We start from the raw sequence: 19,498 nt of genomic DNA on the forward strand, positions 1-19,498 counted from the left end.
TGAGGTTGGGTGGGACTGCAACCAGAGGGCATGGGTTAACGGTGAAAGATGAAAATGTTAAGGGGAAACTTCTTCACTCAGAGGGTGGTGAGAATGTGGACCGAGCTGACAGCACAAGTGTGCCAGGTGAGCTTGAGCTCGATTTCAATGCTTAAGAGAAGTTTGGATAGGTACCTGGATTTGAGGGATATGTACTCCGCCTCCACACGCCGACTCCTGTTGTAGACGGCAATATGATCTGTAACAAATCACAGAAAAGTACAGCATAGAAACAGGCCATTTGGCCCATCTAGTCCATGCTGAACCGTTTAAAATGCCTAGTCCCATCAACCTGCACCGGGACCATAGCCTTCCATATCCCTCCCATCCATGTACCTATCCAAACTTCTCTTAAATGTTGAAATTGAGCTCGCATGGAGCACACTCTCACGGTCCTGTGAGTGAAGAAGTTGCCTCTCATGTTCCCCTTAAACTATTCACCTTTCACCCTTAACCCATGACACCTACTTGTAGTTCTACCCAACCTCAATGTAAAAAGCCTATCTATATCCCTCATAATTCTGTATACCTATATCAAATCTCCTCTCAGCCTTCCATGTGCTAAAGGATACAGTCCCAACCTATTCAAACTTCCCATATAACTCAAGTCCTCCAGACCTGGCAACATCCTTGTCAATTTTCTCTGTACTCTTTCAACCTTATTTGTGTCTTTCCTGTAGTCCTGCTCCTCCCCTATTGATCAGCTTGCTAGTGGGGTAGACCAGATGTACTAATTTGCAGAAAAAAAGACGTCACGGACGAACAATTATACCTACCTTTGGAGCCAGAGAGGCCACTGTCACCATGCGCATCGCCATCTTACCGGAAGTGGTAAGATCTTACCGTGCGTTACCCTGGATTTCCACGCCAAGGTTTTATGCGTTGTTTCAATCTCTGGGTGGGGAATATCTAGGTGCTAGTGTAGTGTGAGGTATACCATTCTCCTCCTCTCCACAACGCTTCCACTTCCCGTTTTCTAGTTGCCACACGGGATCACTGAGCGTTCCAGGTGGCGCTCCCTGCATTTTCAATGTGCTCGCAGGATCAGAATCAGGTTTAATATCACCGGCATATCTCGTGAGATTTATTGTTATGCAGCAGAGTAATAAAAATTGTAAATTACAGTAAGAAGTATACATTTTAAAGTTAAATTAAGTAAGTAGCGCAAAAATAGAAATTTAAAAAGTAGTGAGGTAGTGTTCATGGATTCATTGTCCATTTAGAAATCAGATGGCATAGAGGAAGAAGCTGTTCCTGAATCATTGAGTGTGTGCCTTCAGGCTTCCTGATGGTAGAAATGAGCAGAGGGCATGTCCTGGGTGATGGGGGTGCTTAATGATGGAAGCTGACATTTTTGAAGCATCACTTCTTGAAGATATCCTGCATGCTGGGGCTCTCACCATTATATTCTGAGCGTGAAGATTTTAGATCACTTCTGTCTCTCTGCAGGTCTGCAGAGTGGAGCCAGGTCTCAGAACAACACCGTCCCCTGAAGGTACACTTGGAAGATGGAGAGTTTTGGTAAGAACCTCTGTTCATTTCCCACTAACTATCCAACAGTTCCTCCAACCCCGAGAAGAGATCTCTGAAGGGTCTGATTAAAAATGAAGTGATGGGGGCCAGGGAACTGAGAGTTGTTGAGATGGTGGTGCATGTGCCAGGCGTCCCTGATTCCCAGATGTAGGTGAGAAGGGACTAGGCCAGGCAGGACAAGATGGAGTCCAGATGAAGGCCCTCAACCTAGAGAGCATCAACGTCCAATCCTTCCACAGATGCTGCCTGACCTGTTGAGTTCTTCCGGCGTATTCTGTGTTGTTTAATACCTTCCATCTCCACTGCCTCAATCTATAACAGTCATTAGAGACACCATCAAAACAGAATTAGAACCAGCTTTATTATCACTGACGTTTGTTGTGAAATTCATTATTGTGCTGCAGCAGAATCGTACAATACAGAAAACACACTATAATTACAATTATCATTAAGTGCCGTGTCGTATGATGTGGGCGATCTTGGTCTTTCCATGATCATTAGATTAGATTATGAGGACACTCAGTCCTCGTTTATTGTCATTTAGTAATGCATGCATTAAAAAATGATACAATGTTCCTCCGGTGTGGTATCACAGAAACACAAGACAGACCAAGACTAAAACTGACAAAAACCACATAATTATAACATATAGTTACAACAGTGCAAAGCAATACCGTAATTTGATAACAGCAGACCATGGGCACGGTAAAAAAAAGTCTCAAAGTCCCGATAGCCCCAACATTTCATGCAGATGGTAGAAGGAAGAAAGCTCCCCCTGCTGTGAGCCTCCAGCGCTGCAAACTTGCCGATGCAGCATCCTGGAAGCACCCGACCACAGTCCGACTCTGAGTCCGTCCGAAAACTTAGAGCCTCCGACTAGCCCTCGGATACCGAGCACAATCTCTGCCGAGCGCTTCGACCCCGGCCGCCAAGCAACAGGCAAAGCCGAGGATTCGGGGCCTTCCCCTCCGGAGATTTCGGATCACACAACAGCGGCGGCATTTCAGAAGTTTCACCAGATGTTCCTCTGTGCTCTCACATCTGTCTCCATCAAATCAGGATTGTGCACGGCACCCTACTTGACAGATTACAGATATTCATCACCGGAGAGGCCACCGCAAGCTGCGTCGCATCGCCATCTTCTCCTCCTCCCAACTCCATGATTGCTCTTGGGAAATTTTTCTACAGAAGTGGTTTGCCATTGCCGCCTTCTGGGCAGTGTCTTTACAAGATGGGTGACCCCAGCCATTATCAATACTCTTCAGGGGTTGTCTGCCTAGCGTCAGTGGTCACATAACCAGGAATTGTGACGTGCACCAGCAGCTCATATGACCATCAGCCACCTGATCCCATGGCTTCATGTGATCCTGATCGGGGGGGCTAAGTAGGTGCTACACCTTGCCCAAGGTGACCTGCAGGCTAGCGGAGAGAAGGAGCGCCTTACAGCTCCTTTAGTGGAGATGTAGCTCCACCCTGCCACCCAAAATAAGTAAGTAATGCAAAGAGAGAGCAAAAATATTGAGGTGATGTTTAGTATTCATAGGTTGATGGACTCTTCAGAGATCTGATGGCAATGGGAGATAAAGCTGTTTCTAAAACACTGAGTCTCCCTAATGGTAGCAATGAGAAGAGGGCATGTCCTGGATCATGGGGATACGAGTGCCAAGATCATTCACATGGAGGTGTGGAAGCAGGTTTTCCAAATTATAGTATCTGATGACAAACGAGAGAAAATCTGCAGATGCAAATTGTATCTGATGTTTGGGTACACAAAGGTTACACTCACTGACCCTGGGGGGGCGAATGTGGTCTTTGTGCTGACTGACAATGGAAGTTTTGTCTAGAACAGGATGTCCTAGTTGCTACACAACCAATGTTGGGCAGTTTGGCTTGTTCTGAAACATGGTTACTGTTGTGATATAGGAAACATGACCACGTTGGACACGCGACTGAAACTTGCCATGCAAGTTGACAAGTTGGCTAAGAAGGTGTATGGTCTGTTAGTCTTCATCAGTCAAGAGACTGAGTTGAAGAACCGCAAGGTAATGTTGCAGCTCCATCAAACCCTGGTTGGACCACACTTGGAATGTTGTGTTCAGTTCTGGACACCTCATGATAGGCAGGATGTGGAAGCTTTAGAGAGGGTGCAGAGGAGATTTACCGGGATGCTGTCCAGATTAGAGAACATGACTTATGAGGAAAGGTTGAGTGAACTGGGGCTCTTCTCTTTTTGGAGGCGACTTGATAGAAGTGTGCGAGATGATAAGTGGCGTAGATTGAATGGATAGCCAGAGTGGAAATGGGACATGATTTTAAGATGATTGGAGGAACGTATGGGGTGGTGGGTAGTATCATGGGTAGGTTTTTTTTACACAGAGAATAGTGTGTGAAATACCCCACTGGGGTTAGTGGCAGAGACAGATACATTAAGGGCATTTAAAAAGGCACATGGATGATAGAAAAATGGAGGTCCATGTGGGAGGGAAGGGTTGGATTGGATTTAGAGTGGTTACAATGTCAGCACAAAATTGTGGGCCGAAGGGCCTGTAAGGTACTGTAATGATCTTTGTTCTATGCTCTGGAATTCAGAAACATGAGGGGTGACCTCATTGAAACCTATCAAATGTTGAAAGGATGTGTAAAGGGAACCTAACACCAGAGGACATAGCCTCAGAATGGAGGGGCATCGTTGTAGAACGGAGATGAGGAGGAATTTCTTCATCCAGAGAGTGGTGAAGCTGTGGAATTCTTTGCCATAGATGGCTGTAAAGGCCGACTCATTGGCCTTCACAGCCGAGGTTGATAGACTCTTGATTAGTCAGGATATGAAGAGATACGGGGAGAAGGCAGGAGATTGGGCTGAGAAAGGAAAATGGATCAGCCATGATGAAGTGGCAGAGCCGACTCGATATTCTGCTCCTGTGTCTTATGGTCTTTGTGAACACCAGTTGTTGAGGGATGAATGTTGGCTGAGATCCTGGGGAGAACATCTTTGCAGTAGTAGTGTGTGGTCTTCCATGTCCGTCTGGCGGGGGGGGGGCGCGGTTGGTGAACACACAGATTGGTGAGAGTCTGGAAAGGTGTTGGGTGAGGGGAAAAGTAGCTGGAATTTTTCACCAGTATGCTCCTACCACAAACATTTCATCTTCACCTCTCTCCAGGAGCATCAGCCTGTTTCATTTGCTGAAGGCTCCCTTCTTGAGAAAAGATAAGTTAATTTGTTATGTGGTCTGCTGAACAGTTTGGGCCTGCTGTGATGGGGCCGGAATGTGTAGCGACTCCTGTGACACCAGCGCTCTCTCACCATATGTTTTGATGCACATATGATCAGTAAACTTGAATCCTGAATTTTAATAAGCTGAACCTTCTTAACCTTCAAAGAATGTAAAAATATTGGACTGCCTTAAAGATTAAACCACTTTCATTCCTCAAGGCCCTGACCCAGGTACAAGGGTCTGGCAGATGGAGTACGTTGGTAAATGCAAGGTCATCCACTTTGAAGATCAGATTATTATCTAAAGGGTGAAAGACTGTAGCGTGCTGTTATATCAAGGGACTTGAGAGCACTTCAGTACCAGAATCAGGTTTAATATCACTGGCGTATGCTGTGAAATTTGTTGTCTTTGTGCCAGCAGTACAATGCAATACATCATAATAGAATAAAACATGAATTACAGTAAATAGATATAATGGTTAAATTAAATCAGTAGTGCAAAATAAAAATTAAAAAATAGGGAGGTAGTGTTCATGGATTCAATGTCCATTCAGAAATCTGATGGCAAAGGAGAAGAAGCTGTTCCTGTACCTCCTCCCTGGGTTTTGGGGGTCCTTAATGATGGATCTCTCCTTGAGGATGTCCTGGATACTGTGAAAGCTAAGCATGATGGAGCTGACTAAGTTTACAACTCTCTGCGGATTATTTTAATCCTGTGCAGTAGCCCCTCCCCACCATCCCCACCGCCCCAGGCTTCTGTACCTCCTACCTGATGGTTACAGTGAGAAAAGGGCATGTCCTGGTGCTGGAGGTTTTTAATAATGGACACTGCCTTTCTGAGACACCGCTCCCTAAAGATGTCCTAGGTACTTTGTAGGCTAGTGTCCAAGATGGAGCTGACGAGATTTACTACCTTCTACAGCTTCTTTCAGTCCTGTGCAGTAGCCCCTCCATACCAGACAGTGATGCAGCCTGTCAGAATGCTCTCCACAGTAAAACTATACAAGTTTTTGAGTGTATTTGTTGACATGCCAAATCTCTTCAAACTCCTAATAAAGTATAGCCGCTGTCTTGCCTTCTTTATGACTACATCAATGTGTTGGGACCGGGTTAGATCCTCAGAGATCTTGACACCCAGAAACTTGAAGCTGCTCACACTCTCCACTTCTGATCCCTCTATGAGGATTGGTATAGAAACATAGAAACATAGAAAATAGGTGCAGGAGTAGGCCATTCGGCCCTTCGAGCCTGCACCGCCATTTATTATGATCATGGCTGATCCTCCAACTCAGAACCCCGCCCCAGCCTTCCCTCCATACCCCCTGATCCCCGTAGCCACAAGGGCCATATCTAACTCCCTCTTAAATATAGCCAATGAACTGGCCTCAACTGTTTCCTGTGGCAGAGAATTCCACAGATTCACCACTCTCTGTGTGAAGAAGTTTTTCCTAATCTCGGTCCTAAAAGGCTTCCCCTCTATCCTCAAACTGTGGCCCCTCGTTCTGGACTTCCCCAACATCGGGAACAATCTTCCTGCATCTAGCCTGTCCAATCCCTTTAGGATTTTATACGTATGTGTTCCTTCGTCTTACCCTTCCTGAAGTCCACAATCAGCTCTTTCTTCTTACTGACATTGAGTGCCAGGTTGTTGCTGTGACACCACTCCACTAGTTGGCATATCTCACTCCTGTACGCCCTCTCGTCACCACCTGAGATTCCACCAACAATGGTTGTATCATCAGCATATTTGTAGATGGTATTTGAGCTATGCCTAGCCACACAGTCATGTGTAGACAGAGAGTAGAGCGGTGGGCTAAGCACACACCCCTGAGGTGTGCCAGTGTTGATCGTCAGCGAGGAGGATATGTTATCACCAATCTGCACAGATTGTGGTCTTCCAGTTAGGAAGTTGAGGATCCAATTGCAGAGGGAGGTACAGAGGCCCAGGTTCTGCAACTTCTCAATCAGGATAGTAGGAATGGTGATATTAAATGCTGGGCTATAGTCGATGAACGGCATCCTGATGTAGGTGTTTGTGTTGTCCAGGTGGTCTAAAGTCATGTGGAGAGCCACTGAGTTTGTCTCTGCCGTTGACCTATTGTGGCGATAGGCAAATTGCAATGGGTCCAGGCCCTTGCTGAGGCAGGAGTTCCGTCTAGTCATGACCAACTTCTCAAAAGTATTTCATCACTGTCGATGTCAGTGCTACCGGGCGATAGTCATTAAGGCAGCCCACAATATTCTCCTTTGGCACTGGTATAATTGTTGCCTTTTTGAAGCAAGTGGGAACTTCTGCTCGTAGCAATGAAAGGTTGAAAATGTCCTTGAATACTCCCACTAGTCGGTTGGCCAAGGATATGTTGGGCCCAGGATAGATCCTTCGAGATATTGACACCCCAGAACTTGAAATTGCTCACTCCTTCCACTTCTGTTCCCTCTATGAGGACTGGTGTGTGTTCCCTCATCTTATCCTTTCTGAAGTCCACAATCAGCTCTTTGGTCTTGTTGACTTTGTTGTTCCTGCGACACCACTCAACTAGCTGATATATCTCACTTCTGTACACCCTCTGAATTTCTGCCAACAATAGTTGCATTATAAGCAAATTTCTTGATGGCATTTGAGCTGTGCCTAGCCACCCAGTCATGGGTGTTGAGAGAGTAGAGCACGTATCCCTGGTGTGTGTCAGTGCTGATCATGGAGGTTCAACTAAGCTAGAAATGTATCTTGATGATTCTCATTTGTACTCGGTGTCTGAGGCTTCTCACTTAAGTGTCCAACGATAATCAGCCAGCACTGATGGATTCTAGTTACCCCAATACCGTTTCTCCATGACTGCAATGTCCTGGTGAAACCTTTCACCATGCTCATCACTGACAGCACCAAGATTGCAGGGAAGAAGTCTAAATGGGAATGCAGAAAATGAATCTTTAGTGACATGTTGCACCTCATGGTTTTGTATGCTTGAAACATGTTGTCAACCAGCTGCATGTAGTTTGATGCTCTGTAGTTGCCAAGAAAATTTTCAACAACATCCTTGAATGCCTTCCATGTGATTTTCTCCGGTCCCACTAGAAGTTCTTCGAATTGCCTGTTATTGATGACCTGTTTGATTTGTGGACCAACAAAAATGCCTTCCTTAATCTTGGCATCAATTATTCTGACTTGAATTATGAATTGAAATAACAAATATAGGTGACTTTAAAAAAAATGTGCATGATAAGGATATTTCATGGTGGATTTTCATGATCAGCAGCCCAAAATCCATAAGATACGCCCAAAAGTATTCAGGAAGCAAAATCTTTGCTGTCCTGAGTATTCAAGGAATAGACTGTGTAAAGGTTTTAGGTAAGACTTTTGCACAGACTGCAGTAATTTTATGTATTGCACTGTACTGCTGCCACAAAAGAAACAAATTTCATGAAGTATGTGGGTAATGATAAACCTAAGTCTGATATGGGTCTCTATTAGGGATTGAGAGTGGGAATGGGACAAGGAGAGGGAATCATGGTTAGGAAAAAGGGAGGAGAAGTGAGAGGGGAGAAAGTAGGAAGCACCAGAGAGGCATTCTGTAATGATCAATAAACCAATTATTTGGAATCAAATGACTTTGCCTGGTGTCTCAGGGCTGGGTGTGTCTGCACCCATGACACTGCCTGTCCCTGGCACTCTCTCTCTGCCATCTGTCCAACCCCTCTCCCATGGCACTCCACCCTCACCATTCCCAACATCATTTGCTCTCACCAAATGTACAAACTGGCTCTCCACTCCACATTGACAAATGCTGTACTGTGCAAAAGTCTCGGGCACCCTGGCTGCGGTGTGTATGTGTGTGTATATAAAAAAAAGTATCGAATGCTTAGGACTTTTGCATAGGACTGTACATAGCAGGAATATTAGGCATTATGGCAAGTAGGTAGATGGAGCTGAGTCCACTGCCAAATCAGAATGGCCATATTGAATGGTGGAGTAGGCTCGATGGGACAAAATGGCTGACTCCTGCTCCTAGTTCTTATGCAGAATTTGAACCCACAACCTCCAGAAGCAACATACAACACACACAGCCGCGGCTGACAGTTAAATGACTGTGTGCGAGTGGGTTATTTTCCACCCTGGTGCTGTTTAATCAGATGGTTCTTTTGTGTGTGTTTGCTTCAATGAGGATGTCCATTGAGGACTTCAAGAAACATTTTTCTTGCGTGGAGATTTGCCATTTAAGTCTGGATCTGCTCTCCAACCCAGATGGGAAGCTGAAACCCTGGGTCCAAATGATCTACGAGGGTCGCTGGATTCGGGGCTTCTCTGCTGGAGGCAATTTACACTACAAAGGTAGGACGCACGCACTGAGCGTCAGATGTTGTCTCCATCACTCTACCGTCCGGGTGGGTGATCAGAGCAACATCAGGGGTGCCCCACTCTGGAGCAAGGAAGGTCAGCAGGATTTTCATCCCTGAACCAGTCTCACTCCTGTATTTACCCTGTGAGGACCCCTTCCCTCTTCCACCACCCCTGAACCAAGGTCTCCCGGTGGCCACCCATTTCAATTCTGCTTTTCATTCCCATTCTGACATGTCAGTCCTTGGCCTCCTCTACTGCAGCGATGAGGCCACACTCAGGCTTGAGGAGCAACACCTTGTATTACGCCTGGGTAGCCTCCAACCTGGTGGCATGAGTATCGATTTCTTGAACTTCTGGTAGTGTCCCCACCCCTCCTTTCTGTTCACCATTCCCCATTCCCATTTCCCTCTCTCACCTTATCTCCTTACCTGCTCATCACCTCCCTCTGGTGCTCCCCCCCCCTTCCCTTCCTTCCATGGTCTTCTGTGTTCTCCCATCAGATTCCCCCTCCTCCAGCCCTATATCTCTTTCACCAATCAAGTTCCCAGCTCTTTACTTCACCCCTTTCCCCTTCTCTGGGTTTCGCCTGTCACCTACTACCTTGTACTTCTTCCTCCCCTCCCCCCCCCACCTTCTTTCGCTGACTTCTCGCCTTCCTTTCCAGACCTGAAGAAGGGTTTCTGCTGAAGCATTAGCTGCCTGGCCTGCTGAGTTCCTCCAGCGGTTTGTGTGTGTCACCCCTGTCCTGTACACAGTGGGGACCCTTTCCGTCCTTCCTATTTCTGTTAACTGGAGCTTAATCTGAACTGGGTTCCATTTCTAATCTGTACAAGTCCTGTCCACGCGTCATTCCCTCACTTACTGATCTCCCTACCCACGTCCAACAACACCCGATTCTATTTCTTCATTCCTGCCGACAGCCTGCACCTCCAAGCCCTGCCTTGCCTCTAATTCTGGCTCATCATCCATCACCAGCTCCATTCAGAATTAGGTTCACTCATCACACATCCCCCAAAACATGCAGTGTACGGCCTCATCTGCGTTAACAACCAGCACATTCTGAGTGTGTGCTGGGGGCAGCCCGCAAGTGTTGCCAACACAGCATACCCACAGTGTTCAGCAGGACAACACAGAACGCAACAGGCAACAAAGACAGAGCAACAGTTTTTTAAAAAAAAACAAGTCCCTTCCCCAAGTTCCTACCCACACAGATAGGCTTCCAACCCCAGTTCAGGCTTTGAGTGTAGCCTTGTGTGTACATTGAAACATACAGAGAAAAGCATTGTCTGTGTCATAGTCATAGGAAAGTAAAACACATAAAGGAGCCCTTCGGCCCATCTAGTCCATGCTGAGCCATTTAAACTGCCTATTCCCATTGACCTGCACTGGGACCATAGCCCTCCATACCCCAACCATCCAGGTACCCATCCAAACTTCTCTTAAATGTTGAAATTGAGCTCACGTGCACCACTTGTGCTGGCAGCTCAGTCAACAACCAAAACGGTCTGAGGATTGTGCTGGGGGGGGCAGCCCACAAGTGTTGTAATGCCTCCAGTGCCAGAAGAGCGTGCCCACAACTCACTAACCCTAACCCTGTGGAACCGTCCTTGAAATGTCAGAGCCACTTTCTGGGAAGAAGACGCTTCGGCCCATCGAGTCAATGCCGGACTTGCAGCGTAATCCCATTCCCCAGTGTCCTGGACGGAGACTGCCCCACTCTCTCCCCAACTTCCCATCAGTGCACCTTGCCCTCACACTAGGGGCAAATTCATAGCAGCTGAACAACCCACCGTGTCTTTGAGACGCGGGAGGAAATTGTTGCACCCGGTGGGAAACGCATACAGTCACGGGGAGAACACACAAGCTCCACACCAGTAGTGCCGGAGATCAGAATCGAGCAGAGCTCTCTGGTGCTCTGCAAGGCAGAAGCTCTACCCATTGTTGCTCTGCCCCGACCACCTCTTGAGTTTCAAAGTTCAAGGTAAATTTAATATCAAAATACATGTATGTCATCATGTACAACCCTGCGATATGTTTTCTTCTGGACATTCTCAATAAACCCATGATAAAATAATAACCATAACAGAATCAGTGAAGACTGCTCCACCTTGGGCATTCAAGCAGTGTGCAGACAACAAACTGTCCAAATACAGAAAGAAAAGTTAATAATAATAAATAAATAAGCGATAAATATCAAGAACATGAGATGTAGAGTCCTTGAAAATGAGCCCATAGGTTGTGGGAAATTTCAGTGAAGGGGCAGGTGAAGTTGAGTGAAGTTTTCCCCTCTGATTCAAGAGCCTGATGGTTGAGGGATAATAACTGTTCCTGAATCCGATGGTGAGAGTCCTGAGGCTCTTGTACCTTCTTTCTGATGGTAGCATCGAGAAGAGAGCATGGCCTGGGTGGTGGGAGTCCCAATGATGGATGATGCTTTCCTGTGACAGTATTCAACAGTTAACATAGAACCTGGGAGTGTGGTAGAGTCATAGAAAAGCACAGCACAGAAACAGGCCCTTTGGCCTATCTAGTCCATGTAACCATATAACCATATAACAATTACAGCACAGAAACAGGCCCTTTGGCCTATCTAGTCCATGTAACCATATAACCATATAACAATTACAGCACAGAAACAGGCCCTTTGGCCTATCTAGTCCATGTAACCATATAACCATATAACAATATAACAATTACAGCACAGAAACAGGCCCTTTGGCCTATCTAGTCCATGTAACCATATAACCATATAACAATTACAGCACAGAAACAGGCCCTTTGGCCTATCTAGTCCATGTAACCATATAACCATATAACAATTACAGCACGGAAACAGGCCCTTTGGCCTATCTAGTCCATGTAACCATATAACCATATAACAATTACAGCACAGAAACAGGCCCTTTGGCCTATCTAGTCCATGTAACCATATAACCATATAACAATTACAGCACGGAAACAGGCCCTTTGGCCTATCTAGTCCATGTAACCATATAACCATATAACAATTACAGCACGGAAACAGCCATCTCAGCCCTTCTAGTCCATGCCGAACTCTTATTCCCACCTAGTCCCACCGACCAGCACTCAGCCCATAACCCTCCATTCCTTGCCTGTCCATATAACTATCCAATTTAACTTTAAACAACAACATCGAACCTGCCTCAACCACTTCTGCTGGAAGCTCGTTCCACACAGCTACCACACTCTGAGTAAAGAAGTTCCCCCTCATGTTACCCCTAAACTTTTGTCCTCTAATTCTCAACCCATGTCCTCTTGTTTGAATCTCCCCCACTCTCAATGGAAAAAGCCTATCCACGTCAACTCTATCTATCCCCCTCATAATTTTAAATACCTCTCTGAAGTCCCCCCTCAACCTTCTACGCTCCAAAGAATAAAGACCCAACTTGTTCAACCTTTCTCTGTAACTTAGGTGATGAAACCCAGGTAACATTCTAGTAAATCTTCTCTGTACTCCCTCTATTTTGTTGACATCTTTCCTATAATTCGGTGACCAAAACTGTGCACAATACTCCAAATTTGGCCTCACCAATGCCTTGTACAATTTCAACATTACATCCCAACTCCTATACTCAATGCTCTGATTTATAAAGGCCAGCATACCAAAAGCTTTCTTCACCACCCTATCCACATGAGATTCCACCTTCAGAGAACTATGCACCATTATTCCTAGATCCCTCTGTTCTACTGCATTCTTCAATGCCCTACCATTTACCATGTATGTCCTATTTTGATTAGTCCCACCAAAATGTAGCACCTCACATTTATCAGCATTAAACTCCATCTGCCATCTTTCAGCCCACTCTTCTAACCGGACTAAATTTCTCTGCAAGCTTTGAAAACCTACATCATTATCCACAACTCCACCTATCTTAGTATCATCTGCAGACTTACTCATCCAATTTACCACCCCATCGTCCAGATCATTAATGTGTATGACAAACAACATTGGACCCAGTACAGATCCCTGAGGCACACCACTAGTCACTGGCCTCCAATCTGACACACAGTTATCCACCACCACTCTCTGGTGTCTCCCATCCAGCCACTGCTGAATTCATTTTACTACTTCAGTATTAATACCTAACAATTGAACCTTCCTAACTAACCTTCCATGTGGGACCTTGTCAAAGGCCTTACTGAAGTCCATATAGACAACATCCACCGCTTTACCCTCGTCAACTTTCCTAGTAACCTCTTCAAAAAATTCAATAAGATTTGTCAAACATAACCTTCCACGCACAAATCCATGTTGACTGTTCCGTTAAAACTGCATACTCCCATCGACCTGCACCAGGACCATGGCCCTCCATACCCCTACCATCCATGTACCTATCCAAACATCTGTAAGTCTTGGAATCAAGCTCACACATGCACCACTTGAACTGACAGTAAACACAAAGTACTCTGCAGATGCTGGTGTCAAAGCAACACTCACAACACGCTGGAAGAACTCAGCAGGTCGGGCAGCATCCGTGGAAACGATCAGTCAATGTTTCGGGCCGCCTCCACCTCCTTCTACTACCCATTGTGTTTTCCCCTATTCCCTCTTCACCTTTCCTGCCTATCCCCTCTCTGCTTCCCCTCCCCCACCCCTTTATCTATCCCCTTACTGGTTTTTCACCCGGAACCTACCAGCCTTCTCCTTCCCACCCTCCCCCCACCTTCTTTATAGGGCCTCTGCCCCTTCCCGCTACAGTCCTGACGAAGGGTTCCAGCCCGAAACGTCGACTGATCTTTTCCGCGGATGCTGCCCGACCTGCTGAGTTCCTCCAGCGTGTTGTGAGTGTTGCTTGCGCTGGCAGCTCGTCCACGCTCTCACCATCCTCTGAGTGAAGAAGTTTCCCCTCATGTTCCCCTTAAATATTTCACCTTTCACCCTTAACCCATGACCTCTAGTTGCAGTTCCTCCCAACCTTGTTAAAACTAACATGACCCTTGAGTGGATGAAGGGTTGTGCTTGCCTGGTTTCTGATGCTTTCTGCTCCCTGGGTTGAGGAATGAGCTGTTTGGGGTGCTTATTATTTATTTATATGGAGATACAACACGGTACAGGCCATTCTGATCCAACAAGCCTGCACTACCCAGTTACACCCATGTAACCGATTAACCCACAAGACCATAAGATATATGTGGGAGCAGAATTTGGCCATTTTGGACAATCGAGACTGCTCTGCCACTTCTTCATCAAGGCTGATCCATTTCTCTCTCAGCCCCAATCTCCTGCCTTCTCCCTATATCCCTTCATGCCCTGACTAATCAAGAATCTATCAACCTCGGCCTTAAATATACCCTACGATTTGGCCTCCTGTGGCTCCCCCACCAAAGGAAACATCCACTGCATCGAGGCCTTTCAACTTTAGGTAGATTATTGACGTCACCCTTCATTTTTCTGAATTCCAGTGAGTACAGGCTCAGAGCCATCAAACACTCTTCATACGACAAGCCACTCAATCCTGGAATCATTTCAAGCATGTACGTCTTTGGACTGTGGGAGGAAACCGGAGCACCCGGAGAAAACCATGTGCTCACAGGGAGAACGTACAAACTCCTTACAGGCAGGAGCGGGAATTGAACCCGGGTTGCCGGTATTGTAAGGGGGTTGTGCTAACCACTGCTCTACCGTGCCACGGCTTTAATGGGTTCTATTGGCTGACGCTGTAATAGCATCACGCTACTGTGCCGCCCCTTTACGCGATTCCCTTTGCCTTGTTGCTCTCAGACAAGTACTACTGGATGAACCCACAGTTTAAACTCACCCTGCTGGAAGAGGACGATGATTCAGAGGACGCTGAGGTGAGCTGTACCTTCCTGGTGGTCCTAATGCAGAAACACAGGCGAAGGATACAGCTGACGGGAGTCAACTTCCTGTACATCGGCTTTGACATCTTCCAGGTGAGGTCACGCCGCACGGCCTCATTCTTACTTCACCCGCCTCCGACTCTCTCTCTCCTCACTCCCTCCATCCTCCTCTGCAGGGAGACCCCGCGAAGGCTTTCCTGACGTTTGAGGACCTGCAGAGGACGGCGCCCTTGCTGTCCACGAAGGAGCACAGAAACACCAGTGAGGTGACGCTACGAGGCCGCCTCCCGCCTGGACATTACATCATCATCCCGTCCACGGCCAACCCCAACGAGGAGGGTGAATTCCTTCTACGGGTCTTTACTGAGAAGGGTAACCTAGCCAAGTAAGCAAGAGGATTTTTGTCCCAAAATCGGGCTACGGAGAGTTGAATTCAATTATCTATCCATCTATCTATCTTTTTATCTACCTGTCTATCAGAATAGGCCCTTCTGGCCCTTCGAACCGCGGCGCCCAGCAATCCCCCGATTTAACCCGAGCCTAACCATGGTACAATTTACAATGACCAATTATCCTACTAACTTGTACATCTTTGGACTGTGGGAGGAAATTGGGGCACCCGGAGGAAACCCACACAGTTACGGGGAGGACATAGACAGCGGTGGGAATTGAACTTGTGTTAACCTATGTTAGGTTGGGCAAGGATGGCCCGGTAGTGTAGTGGTTAGTGTAATGCTTTACCGTACCACGAATGATAGTACAGGGTTCAATTCCCACCACTGTCTGTGAGGTGTTCGTATGTTGTCCTGAGCAGCGCGCAGAGTGCTGGAGGAACTCAGCCCAAAACATTGACTATTTACCCTCTTCCATGGATGCTGCCTGGCCTGCTGAGCTCCCCCAGCATTTTGTGTGTGTTTCCCTGATGATATTGCTGGCCTTCTCGTGGCAACGCACCGTGACGATGGGCTGGATGGAAGGGGATAACAAGCCGGTGATGGAAGGGGGCTGTTTACCACTTGCCGTGGGTTACGTTGGCCCTGAGCAGAGCAGTTGCCAGAACCAGGCCTCAATGCTAGTGGAGGGAGAGAAACACCACCAGACCTCAATGCTAGTGGAGGGAGAGAAACACCACCAGGCCTCAATGCTAGTGGAGGGAGAGAAACACCACCAGGCCTCAATGCTAGTGGAGGGAGAGAAACACCACCAGGCCTCAATGCTAGTGGAGGGAGAAAAACACCACCAGGCCTCAATGCTAGTGGAGGGAGAGAAAGGCTACCAGGCCTCAATGCTAGTGGAGGGAGAGAAACACCACCAGGCCTCAATGCTAGTGGAGGGAGAGAAACACCACCAGGCCTCAATGCTAGTGGAGGGAGAGAAAGGCTACCAGGCCTCGGTGCTAGTGGAGGGAGAGAAAGGCTACCAGGGCTCAATGCTAGTGGAGGGAGAGAAACACCACCAGGCCTCAATGCTAGTGGAGGGAGAGAAAGGCTACCAGGCCTCAATGCTAGTGGAGGGAGAGAAACACCACCAGGCCTCAATGCTAGTGGAGGGAGAGAAACACCACCAGGCCTCGGTGCTAGTGGAGGGAGAGAAAGGCTACCACGCCTCAATGCTAGTGGAGGGAGAGAAACACCACCAGGCCTCAATGCTAGTGGAGGGAGAGAAAGGCTACCAGGCCTCAATGCTAGTGGAGGGAGAGAAAGGCTACCAGGCCTCGGTGCTAGTGGAGGGAGAGAAAGGCTACCAGGCCTCGGTGCTAGTGGAGGGAGAGAAAGGCTACCAGGCCTCAATGCTAGTGGAGGGAGAGAAACACCACCAGGCCTCAATGCTAGTGGAGGGAGAGAAAGGCTACCAGGCCTCGGTGCTAGTGGAGGGAGAGAAAGGCTACCAGGCCTCAATGCTAGTGGAGGGAGAGAAACACCACCAGGCCTCAATGCTAGTGGAGGGAGAGAAAGGCTACCAGGCCTCGGTGCTAGTGGAGGGAGAGAAAGGCTACCAGGCCTCAATGCTAGTGGAGGGAGAGAAACACCACCAGGCCTCAATGCTAGTGGAGGGAGAGAAAGGCTACCAGGCCTCGGTGCTAGTGGAGGGAGAGAAACACCACCAGGCCACAATGCTAGTGGAGGGAGAGAAACACCACCAGGCCTCAATGCTAGTGGAGGGAGAAAAACACCACCAGGCCTCGGTGCTAGTGGAGGGAGAGAAACACCACCAGGCCTCAATGCTAGTGGAGGGAGAGAAACACCACCAGGCCTCAATGCTAGTGGAGGGAGAAAAACACCACCAGGCCTCAATGCTAGTGGAAGGAGAGAAACACCACCAGGCCTCAATGCTAGTGGAGGGAGAGAAACGCTGGGACAGGTTACTGAGTGCAGCCAGGCTTTATCTGGAAGGTGCAGCGGACGCAGTCAGTTTTACAGAGAGGTCTTGATACACAAGAGAGGGGGTGGTGGGTGGTGAGGTAGACTACAGTTAGTGTTGCTGCCTCACACTTCTGGGGTTCCCATGTTCGATTCTGGCTTTGGGTACTGTCAATGTGGATTTGCGTTTTCCCCCGTCTCTGCTGTGTGCTCCAGTTTCATCCCACATCACCAAGGGATCCTCTGGTTGGTGAACTGGCCCTCAGTGTGTATAAGTGGTTAAAAAGATTCAAGAAGTTGGGAGGAATGTGAGAAGGTATAAACCATCGAGCTGCAGAGAACAAAGCAGTGGGGAGTGGGGCAGTATGGACCCTATGGGCAGAATGGCCTCCTTTATGATGTATCAGCAATAAGATGAAAACTTGGAGTCACAGAGGGAGAGAGGAACTAATTGGCAAGCTACTTATTCCCAAAGAGCCCACGAGCTGATGGTTGTGCGGCCTTCTGTGGAGACTGCCTCGACACCCGAGGTGGCTCAGTCTTTTCGGCTGGGTGGGCCCTGGTTCACCACCACAGGTACCTACCAGTAGGTTCAGAGCCTCCGAAGAAGGCAGTGGGCTTCATTGCTGTAAACTACACCAAAGTTTAAGTTTTAGAGTCCCACTCTGCAATCCTCTCCCCCACCCCCCCACAACAGTGAAGCAGATCAGAGCCTTTAGGGCAATCCTCCCAACTCCCCCACTTTGAATCTTTTTAACCATTCATCCACATCGAGGGCCAGTTATCCACCCAACTTATCTTTGGCAATGTGGGAAGAAACTGGAGCACCAGGGAGAATGTGCAATGGAAGGAAGTGAGGACAGAGGTCGTGGACCTCGGGGATCATGTCATACTCTGTACACGTACCGCTGGGAACTGAACGCTGATCAAAAGAATCATCGATCAGTGGATGTTTCTGTGTCTTCATGGTGAACGGACCACAGTTGATTGAATGCTTCTCTCCCTTAGACCAGTAGAGAGGAACGTGTCGCCAGCTGAGACTCCACAGGCAAGTGCAGAGGTAAATGATTTTATGCACGCGTATGTGTGCGCACGCGTGCCTACATGCATGTGTGTGTGTGTGTGTGTATTTGTGTGCACATGCAAGTTTGTATGTATGCATGTGTGTGAGCACTTCTGTGTCTTTGTGTGTGTGGATGTGAACACGCTGGGTTGAGCTGTTCTCTGATCTCAGCAATCGATTTGCAAATGTTTCATCACCATACGGGGAGATGTCGCCAGTGCGCTGTTCTCTTGTGAGATTGGATTGTGAACTCAACCTAACCGTGCACCACATGAGCGACACATTTTCCGAGTTATTTCCATGTGAATGTGTGTGTGTGTGTGTGTGTGTGTGTGTTTGTAAGTGTATGACTGTGCCTTACTTTTAAATTCGTTCGGATGTGAGCTAGTGAACTGAGGCCAGATGTTTGGGACTGAGAGATGTGGATCAACAGAGGCAGGTAAATTCTCTATCGCTGAAATTATAGGTCACTGAGGGAGTTGCTAGTGAACTAAGTATTCAGAGCCACATCTGGCTCCCCTTTAAAAAGCTGCCATGGCACAGAAACAAGCCCCTTGGCCTGTCAACCCTCAACACCTGTATGGAAGCACCAATGTCTTTGAATGGAAAATCCTACAAAAGGTACTGGAACCGGCCCAGTCCATCACTGGTGAAGCCCTTTCAACTATTGAGCATGTCTATGTGAAAAGCTGTCGTAGGAAAGCAGCATCCATCATCCGGGATCCTCACCACCCAGTCGTGCTCTCTTCTCGCTGCTGCCATCAGCTGGAAGGTACAAGAGCCTCAGGACTCACACCACCAGGTTCAGGAACAGTTACTACCCCTCAACCATCAGGCTCTTGAATAAAAGGGGATAACTACACTCACTTGCCCCATCATTGAGATGCTCCCACAACCAATGATCTCACTTTAAGGATTCTTTATCTCGTTATCTCATGTTCTCATTATTTATTGCTGTTTATTTATATTTGCATTTGCACAGTTTTTTTTTGCACTCTGGTTGATCTTTTATTGATCCTGTTATAGTTACTATTCCATAGATTTATGAGTATACCTGCAAGAAAATGAATCTTGGGGTTTACACATATGTACCTTGGGTCCCTAAGGCGGTTTGATGTTGTTTACAACTT

The 19,498-nt window shown here is 47.5% G+C and overlaps 1 protein-coding gene across 4 annotated transcripts in view; it reads left to right on the top strand.

The window, feature by feature from the left end:
- The window catches only part of LOC134354589 (calpain-9-like), a 107,591-nt gene that overhangs the window by 33,053 nt on the left and 55,040 nt on the right, over window positions 1–19,498 (top strand). For 3 of the 4 annotated variants that reach the window (XR_010019855.1, XM_063063560.1, XM_063063559.1), the window contains exons 8-12: window positions 1,489–1,560; window positions 8,947–9,113; window positions 14,866–15,038; window positions 15,122–15,330; window positions 18,314–18,365. Coding sequence is in view for 3 of the 4 variants with exons in the window: in XM_063063560.1 (XP_062919630.1) it covers window positions 1,489–1,560; window positions 8,947–9,113; window positions 14,866–15,038; window positions 15,122–15,330; window positions 18,314–18,365 (673 nt within the window). In the remaining variant the exon portion in view is untranslated. The remainder of the gene's footprint in view (window positions 1–1,488; window positions 1,561–8,946; window positions 9,114–14,865; window positions 15,039–15,121; window positions 15,331–18,313; window positions 18,366–19,498) is intronic. The other variant, XM_063063558.1, reaches the window with a different exon arrangement.

Source organism: Mobula hypostoma, chromosome 12 (assembly GCF_963921235.1).
Source record: "Mobula hypostoma chromosome 12, sMobHyp1.1, whole genome shotgun sequence".
Taxonomy (NCBI): domain Eukaryota; kingdom Metazoa; phylum Chordata; class Chondrichthyes; order Myliobatiformes; family Myliobatidae; genus Mobula; species Mobula hypostoma.